The 8,832-nt window shown below is 62.9% G+C and overlaps 1 protein-coding gene across 1 annotated transcript in view; it reads left to right on the top strand.

Annotated features, from left to right (window-relative positions):
- The window catches only part of Plxnd1 (plexin D1), a 37,426-nt gene that overhangs the window by 911 nt on the left and 27,683 nt on the right, over window positions 1-8,832 (top strand). The window contains 4 exon segments of the mRNA XM_013010334.1: window positions 1,040-1,112; window positions 1,866-2,223; window positions 4,597-4,709; window positions 6,926-7,030. Coding sequence (XP_012865788.1) covers window positions 1,040-1,112; window positions 1,866-2,223; window positions 4,597-4,709; window positions 6,926-7,030 — 649 coding nt within the window.

Below are 8,832 nucleotides of genomic sequence, written 5' to 3' on the forward strand. Positions count from 1 at the left end.
CGCCTCGAGGACCCAGGCCCGTGGGGCGGGACGCGGATGTCCACCGAGGGGGGGGGTCCCCGGGGCGCCTGCCCACGTCCCCCAGGAGGGGCCGGGCTGCCCCTCGGTACCCGGTGCTTCCCAAAGAGATCCCATGACACAGCCCGGTGTGCAGGGGGAGGGGGAGGGGGAGGGGCACAGGTGAGTGCCGGGCTCAGAGCAAGCGTGTGCCCAACGAAGGAGTGTGCACAGCCCCCGAGCCTCCTGGTTACCATTGCATGCCGGCAGGTGTGTGTGCACTAGTGGGGCAGGCTGTCCGAATCACAGGTGTGCACCAGGGCCATTGGTGACATCCCCTGAGTAGCCACACCGCGGGTGCCACTGGGCGGGCCTTATGTTTGGCCAGTGACCCTGGTACTGGGGGACCAGTGGGCTTCTCCAGCGGTCAAGTGGTTGGCAAGCCAGTCCCAGGCCAACTTTCTTCACTCAGCAAATCCTGAGCACTTAGCAGTGTAGTTAGCACCAGTGTGCGAGTACCTGGCGTGTGTGCCCTCTTACACTCACGCCCATGGAACAGATAACCAGACGCAGAGAGGTTAATACACTTGCTCAGGCCACACAGCTGGGACCTGGCGGAGGTGGGAGTTGAAGGCAGACTGGCCTCGGTACCCGCGTGATACTGTGTGGGGCCTTGCTGTCTTCCGGACAGCTCTGTGTGTTGGGAGCTCTGGCGGGTCCAGGCAGCCAGGGTGGGCAGAGGCCGGGCCCGGGGAGGGGGAGGATGATGTGGTGGTCTTGGGGTGTGCACCAGTTGCTGATGTCTTGAGGCTGGGGTGGGCGGGGGTCGGTGCCCAGCTCTGTGTGGGTCTTGAGGGAGAGAGGGGCTTGTGTGCCACAAGAGGTCACTTCTCCCAGCAGCCTTGAGTCACGAGGCCCCAAAATGACTCCCGGCATTGCAAAATGCTGAGCCCAGCCTTGTGGTAACAGCCGAGTCCCCTGAGCCCGGCCTCCGTCCCTCTTCGGCGGCCTCTCCTGGAGGCCTGGCCTTCCTTCTTCCCAGAGGGCTGCCGTCTGCGGTGCGCTCCCCTGTCAGCCGCCATCTGTCTCAGCCCCTGAGTGAAAGGCCAGGGCGGGTGAGGGGCAGCGGGGTCCCAGCTCCACCCCGGGGCCGGCCCTGCTCCGCAGGGGCCGCTGGCCCCACCTGGCGGTGTGGCCCTGGGGCTGGAAGAAAGGCCAAGAGGCTGAGTGTGTCCGCCCTCCCTCCAGGCCTCTCTGGGCAGCGGCTGTGCTGGCCCCTTGCTGAGTTGGTTTGTGGGGTTCTGGCTGCTCTCCACTCCCCCTCTGACAAGGACTGCCCCGGTTCCCACGGCCTACCCCCCATGGGGCGGTGACTCACCCTGCTGGGGGGGGGTGTTGTCCAGGAGGGGCCGGGCCCCTTCAGAGATAACTGCCCCGGGGCAGGGTGACCTGGGACAGGGGCGCCTGGCTGAGGCCCTTGCAGGTGGCCTCAGGGGCAGGCAGCGTGAGCACAGGCCAGCACTGCCCTGGGTATGCCTGGGGGGGCAGGGGCGCTTCTGGTGCTTTGATAGTACACTGGAGTTGCGAGCGCTCTGTCACTTGTCCTCGGTGGGCACCGGAGCCTCTCTGAGCCTCTTTGATCTCTGGGAGGGGAGGCCGGTGGGAGCGGCCCTGGTGAGGGCCGCTGCCTCAGGACAGGGTGAGGGAATTGGTGTGTGTGGGATCGGATGAGCCTGTCGCCGGGGAGCGTGGTTGGCCTGGCTCTGGGCTTGGTACTGGACGGTGGGCAGTGCCCTCACTTGGCTTGTTCTGCAGCAGTGTGGCCCCGCCCTGTCCCCCCTGCAGCCCCCCATACCCCCGTGCCTCAGGTTCCCGTGACTCTGGCTGGTACAGTGACCCGAAGCCCGGCCTGTGGCCCGCAGGGTCATGAGAGGTGGCGTGAAGGGGCCCGGGAAGCCGTGGAGGAGCAGGAGGAAGCTGGGGAAGTTGAGGACCAGGAGGCAGCATCCCGTGCAGAGGGGGCACCGGGCAGAGGCCTGCAGAGAGAGGCTGGAGGACCCACGGGGGGGGGCAGCATGCTGGGGGGAGTGGAGTCAGCACAGCCTCCCAGCAGTGGGGAGGCGCGGAGGAGTCTGTGGGAGCACTGTGATCCGTCCAGCGTGGGCAGCAAGGAGACCTCCTGGGAACGGGAGGGGGCAGCACACCTGCGGCGCGCAGCAGACTCCTGTGCCAGCGGCTGGGGCGGCTGGAGATCCTTTTAGAAGGCACGTGGGAGGGAGGCTGGGAGGAGGAGGGACGGGGGTGGCAGAGCCCCTCTTCCTTCTCTTCGTTCGCAAAGATCTCTTGAGCTTGCTTTGTGCTCAGCCAGACGGGGGCTGCAGCCATGGAGATGGCCCGTGGCGGGCTGGTGTGAGCTGGGGTGGAGGTCTGGAGGGACACGGGGGCCACCGAGACTCAGAGGACAGGATGGGGGGGGGGAGAGGCTGGCGCCTCTAGGGGACCGGGTGGGTGTGTCTGGGAGTTCCTGTGTGGCACCATGGCCTGGTGGGATGCATGTGGAGCAGGACCCGTCTCTCCGTGTGGTCCTGTGAGTGGGGTGTCGCCACCAGGCCCCTGGAAACGGCACCTGCCGCTCCTGCCTCTGCCCCGCGGGTGTCTCTGGAGCCTCCCATGGGCTGGCCCCCGAGGGTCCGGCTGCACACCCCGGCAGGCAGGAAATGATTGCGCGCCGCTGTGCTGCCGGGGTGGGGGTACCGCCCAGAGCATTCAGAGGCAGAGGTGCTGGGAAGACCCTACCTTTGCCCCTGGTTATGGTAGCACACTTGGCTGGGGCTTGCTGGGATATTTTGGAAGAGAAATCAAGGCAAGAAATTTGCCTTGTGCCCAGATGGGAAGATAGCAGGTTCAAAGCCAGCCTGGGCTACACAGACTCTGTCTCAGAGAAGGAAAGCAGTTACCCTCCCCTCCGCCCCCCTTCATGGGGCTTGGATCTCTTTCCTCAGATCACAGCCTGTTCGACAGGAGAGCATGCCAATGGGGAAACCGAGGCCGAGGGTCCACCCAGCAAAGTGGGGTCAGCTGAGACTGAGAGCCTCTCCTCCCCAACCCAGCCTTTGAGTGACCATCCCCTTCATGTTTAAATCACAAGACACACGACAGGCGGGTGCTGGGCTGCGCTCTCAAGGTGTCTTTTTATAGTAAAGGTAGAAGAAGCCGGAGGCAGCTTCAGGCTGGCACGCGGTGGGTGGGTGCACGTGCCAGGAAGGTATTTTCTGCATCGGCTGAGGGTGGAGGAGAGCGTTGCCAAGCTGGGCTTTCTGCGCAGCAGGGGCTGGGAGCGAGCGCCCAGAGCCAAGGCGCCGGCAGGGACCCTCGGCAAGATTTAGGGAGGAGGGCTGGCAGAGAGGCAGACAGCTCCCGGGCATGTGGGGTGAGGGCGTCAGCGCCCATCCTGACCCCACTGTGTGACTCAGCGCAGTCATTTGCCCTCTCTGAGCCCCTTGCTTCCTCATGCTAGACAAGAGCCAGTGCCTTCTCCAAGGACGTGGGTAGATACAAATCTCACAGGGTCCAGGAAATGGCAGGTGCGGGCAGTGAGAGAGAGGAGCCGTCCGAGAATGGTGCTAGGTGTGCCGAACAGATGGGTGCCCAGGGGGGGGGGTCAGGCGCTGGAGGAGAGATCAAAGCCGACTGTGAAGGGAGCAGGGGTGGGGCGAAGTGGAGGGGTGTGGTAAGGAGAGGATTATGTCTGAGAGGGAGAGAGGGAGAGCACACATTGTGTGTGTGTGTGTGTGTGTGTGTGTGTGAGCGCCCGTGTGCACTCACTTGCTGGGGATAGAACCCAAGCCTTCAATATGTGCTGGCCACGTGCTCCGCCCTGACTCTGAGAGCACCCCTCTCCACCAGCACGCGCCGCTCACCATCTGTCAGGCAGGCATTGCTATCACCCCAGTTTAAAGATGGTTCACACCCGTAATCCTAGCTACTCGGGAGGCTGAGATGTGAGGACTCCGGTTCAGAGCCCGTCAGGGCAGGAAAGTCTGTGTGTCCCGTTAAAGACCAAAACGCCAGAAAGGGAATTACGTCTCAAGGGGTAGAGCACCAGTGTTGGGTGAGAAAGCTAAAGGACAGTGCACACCCTGAGAGAAAGCCGGGCTTGGAGAGGAGGGGCTCACCCTGGGCCGCACAGCTGGGCGCTGGACGGCACACTGGTGGCTGGCTGTGGAGTCTGGGGGCTTGCAGCCTGCTCCTGCTCCTGCTCCTGCCCCTGCTCCATTGTCAGCCCTGGAGCTGCAGGTCCCCTGGGGCTGGGATGCGGTTATTTGGTGGCTTGTCTGTGACGGTATCTCCCTGGGGGCCTGCGGAGGCTGATCCTCTGCCGCGGCTGCACAGGTCCAGCCGCAGGGGCAGCAGGGGCTGTGGCTGCCCGAGGGCTGAGCTCCTCTCTCAGAAGTGTCAAGTTGTACCTGGCTCCGGTGGGTGCTGAGAGGGATAGCAGAGGTGGCATCTGTGGCCACCTGAACGGAAGTTGCTGGGGTTTCTGCCTGCCGGCAGGCCACAACCTCTAAAAGATCCCCCCCCCCCTTCCCTCTGCACCAGGGAAGGACATGTGCAATGAGCCCAGAGCTGGTGTGTCTAGGAAGAGGACCCTGACCCCCAGGGAGATGGCCCCTCCAGGTCTAGGCCTCGTGTCTCGGCCTCCGCTGTCGCAGGTAGCGCTTGCCTGGCTGCTGGTGTTGCGTGAAGGAAGGCGTGTGTCTGTGCCGGCACTGGCCGGGCCACACCGTGGGCAGGGAGTGGAGCCAGGCAGTCACCAAGCCTGCACCTGTCATCTGAACACCAGCCAGCAGGTGTCATTTGGGCTTCTGGGGGTCTCTGGAGGGGGGAGAAGAGAAGGGGCCTGGCCTTGTGATATGGCAGCCCCCCAAAGAGGTGAGTCACCCCCCCCCCGTCCCTGTCCACTGGGGCCTAGGAACGGTTGGTGACATTGTCCCTGGTGCCACGTTGGACTAAAGTGTCTGGGTGTCCGGGAGATGGGGACATTGGAGTGGTAGGCTGCCACGCTGGCACAGCGTGGGGAAGAGGCTGAGCCTGGGGGTCCCGCAGGGAGGGGGTGAGGGCTTGGACAGCACCTTGGGGGGGTCCTGTAGTCAGCGGTGGGGGGAGGCTGCTGCCCACGTCCCTGTGAATGCCCACAGGTGCTGGAGGGGGCCTGGCTGTGGCTGGGCCAGGTGACTGGGTGTGTGTGTGGGGGGGGTACTTCCAGCGCTGACAACCGCGTGGGCGTTGCCATGAAAACCAGCTTGCTGTCCCCCAGTGGAGACAGGCCCCCAGAGTCCCTTAAGCCCAGCCTAGTGGAGTTGATCCCAGTTACCTAGAGCACAGCCTTTGGCTTTTTGTTGTTTTTCTCTCTCAACAAAAGCGCCACCAAACAGGCCGTCCAGGCCCGGGCCCAGGCCTGGTCGGCAGAGGCCCGCGAGGCCCTTCTGTCTCCCGCCCTGGATGCCCCGTGCCTGGCCACAGTCCCTGCTCTGGAACCCGATAGATAAATCTCAGCAGAAGAGGCAGCGGGGAGCCTGCAGCTGCATTAGAGGCCGCAGGCCCCCTGGGACTGGCTCTGCACTTTCCACTTTGGCTGTGATCAGTAAATATCAGGGGGTGGGGCGTGGCCTTGAGGAAAGGCCACTGCCCTGATTGGGGTTGGCCGCTGTCCATCACCTTCCCGCGAGGCCCCACCCCCTCTCCTGCTGGCCTCTGTTTGGGGTGGCCTTCTCTAGGAGTAGCTGCGCTTCGGTGGGCCTCAGTTTCTCTAGCTTTCTAGCCGGACCTTCCCTGTACTGAGTTTCCAGGAGCCGTGTGTGGATCTGGCCATGGAGGGCCCCCCGAGGGGACCTGCCACCCTCCCCTCCCAGCTTCCATTCCTTACTGTGGGGGAGCACCCGCCAGACAACTGCTCAGACACTGTCCCCCCTGTGATATGTGTGTGCTGGGGCCAGGGCAGTGCCGCTGAGTGTCAGCACCACGCAGCCTGCTGGAGGGCCCGGCCAGCCGTGCACTCCTGGAGGTGGGCAGGGGGCACAGGACAGTCTCACAGCGCAGAGAGCTCGAGGCTTGGCACAGCTGGGCCCTCGGTTTCCTCATCTGTAGGGCGGCAGGGCGGGCCGTGGGCAGCTGAGAGACGCTCGTCCCGGCCTCCGGCGGCAGCAGGGACCTGGCCTGCTGCTTCCTGGGGAAGGGCTTGTGCCCGGTGGGGCTGGCTGCTCCCCAGCGTGTCCAGCTGTCTCTGTCAACTCAGGACCCTGGGACTGAGACCCCCTCCCCTTCCTCCAGGGGGACCTCCCTGAAGTTCTGGAAGGATCTACAGAGGTGCTGTGTTCTTTTCCCTTTTTCTGTTTATCTGGCTGGTCTAGGCAGTTTGAGGCCAGGTAGGGAACGGCTGTGCTGTGTGTTTGAGGGGGCCGCTGGCCCTCTGTGCGGTGCCGGCCCTCTGCAGAAGTGTCTTGTCATCCTTGGAGGGACGGGCAGCTCCCATGTTGACTGGGACCCATTTCCTCCCTCCGCTGGGGGTGCTCGCCAGAGCCAAGTCCATGCCCCCCTTCGCAGGGTCGGCACACAGCCGACGTCTGGCTTGTCCCATGCCTCAGTTTACCCTCAGGCTGGGGCTCAGAGCCGGGGTGTGGAGGTTGGCTGCATGTGACCACCTTGGACACGTTGCCCTGGGCCCTAAGAGGGTGGAGCGAGGTGGGCAAAGTGGACAGTTGATGCCCGGAGGGCGGGCCCTGCCAGGGCACCACCGTCCTGCGGGTCCAGAGTCCTTTCTCCTAGACTGGCTTTGCCGGAATCGCCCCGTTGGATCCATCTGACCACTTGTGTGTCCTGCCCAGCTCCACCTGCTCCCTGTCCTTTTCCTACGTCTCCCTACATGAAGGAGACAAGGCCCCATGTGCCGGGGACTCAGGCCGTGGGGGCCAGGGTCACCCTGAGCGAGGCCTTGGGGGCCCGGAGCCAGGCCGAGGTTTATGGGAGCAGCAAGGTCGGCTTTCAGGATTTGTGTTTCCCTGGTTTTTGTCTTACAGCTTTGCGGTGTAGCACAGGGTGGCCTTGAACTCCCAGGCGCGCTCCACACATGCAGCTTTTTTTTTTTTAAAGTAATCGCTTTATTTCGAGATAATTTTCGATTTGCAGGAAAATTGCAAAGACGGTACAGACAGTTCCTGCTCCATCGCCAGCCTCTTACATCACCGCGGCCCATTGGTCCAAACAGAGGCCCGCACTGGAGCATTACTTCCCATTCACTCTACCGGGGCCTCCAGGGTCCCAAGTTGCCTTTTGTGCCAAGCTTGTGGTGTCAAGGAGCCACCAAAAATGAAATGCACGCCGGCTCCGCTTGGTGCCCCCGGGCACCGGCTTGGTACAGAACCGTGGCTTTTGCACGCTGCCTGGTGCTACCTGCAGAAGCGCTGGGACCTGGGGCAGGGGGTCTACAGGCAGGATGTGAGGCCCGGCTGCCCGCACTTTCCCCTCCAGCTGGCTTGGTGGGGGGGCGGGAGGGAACCAGTGCAATCCCAGTTGGTAGTAAAATTGCCATGTCAGGGATTTAGTGGTCGAGTGGGCAGAGCTGAGCTGACCCCCAGGAGGCGGCCAGCGTGATGGGGAGAGGCCAGCCTGCCCTCAGAAGGGAGCTGGGATCGGTGAACACTGGTTGGCCAATTTTAGAGAGAGGCAAACTGAGGCTCATAGGGGAACCAAAACTAGCTGCTGTCCAGGTCTGAGAGCCTGCCTCTCCTTTGATCCTACACACAGTAGGCAACCCGTCAACCCACACCTCCCCTGAATTCCCTAATACTGGGCACAGTTAGATTACTGTCACTCTGCTCAGAAAGGAAGCTGGACAATACAGTCATTCACATTTTAGTCGAAATTTAATAAACGTTTTCCCCAGAGCACATTTTCTCCCTGGAGAAACTCATGTACCCTACACCTGGATCGATGTGGAAGTGGTGGCCAGCCCAGCGAGTGAGGGGTGGGGAGGAGTTAGTTCGGGTTTGTTTTGGCCACATCTGGGAAGCTGATTACAAACCTGCCTCAGGGCACACCTGGAGCAGCCATGGGGAGGTGACTGGGAAGTGCTTGCGGCTCAGCGGTCTGGGGGAGGGGGTGGGAATGTTTGCAGAGGGGCCGGGAGTGTTTGGGGAATGTGGATCTGGAGGGGCTGGAGCAGGGCAGGGGGGGGAGGCAGGGCTGCAGGCTCCCGTTGGCAGGTCCGGTCTAGAGCGCCAGACCCGAGACAGTGGGTGCCAGGCTGTGATGGGGGACCAGCGCCCAGCGCACCCTTGGGGACCAGAGGGGCTGGGCTGTGGGGCGGGGGCGGGGGGAGGGAGAGACTGGCCCGCTGTCTCTGCTGTCCCATGCGGTATGGAAGGAGGTGCTGGGAAAGGACTGAGTGCGACCCCGTGGGAGAGCAAGTGTCCTGGGCACTCGGGATGGCTGCCATCCCCAGGCCTGGGCCGTGTCCCCTTCCTGGGCCAACAGCTCCTACTGGGAGCCGGGGGGGGGGGGCATTTCCCAATTGCCTGGGCCTGGGGTCCAGTCACCCAGCTTCCGTCCAGTCAATCGGCTTTACGGCCCCCAGCACAGCCGACGGCTCTCTCTCCTCTAATTTATTATTATTTTTTTTTAGATTTTATTTTTAGGATAAGGAAAAAAAAAAGTTGGGGGAAAGGCTTTTTAGAAAATTCCTTCAGCACAGAATTAATGGCTGTGAACGTCAAGGCTGCAGCTAGAACAGCAGCGAGAGCATTCCCGGCCCCTCCCCCGCTGCTCGGGCAGCAAATC

The sequence above is a fragment of the Dipodomys ordii genome, unplaced genomic scaffold, assembly GCF_000151885.1.
Source record: "Dipodomys ordii isolate 6190 unplaced genomic scaffold, Dord_2.0 Scaffold12, whole genome shotgun sequence".
NCBI lineage: Eukaryota > Metazoa > Chordata > Mammalia > Rodentia > Heteromyidae > Dipodomys > Dipodomys ordii.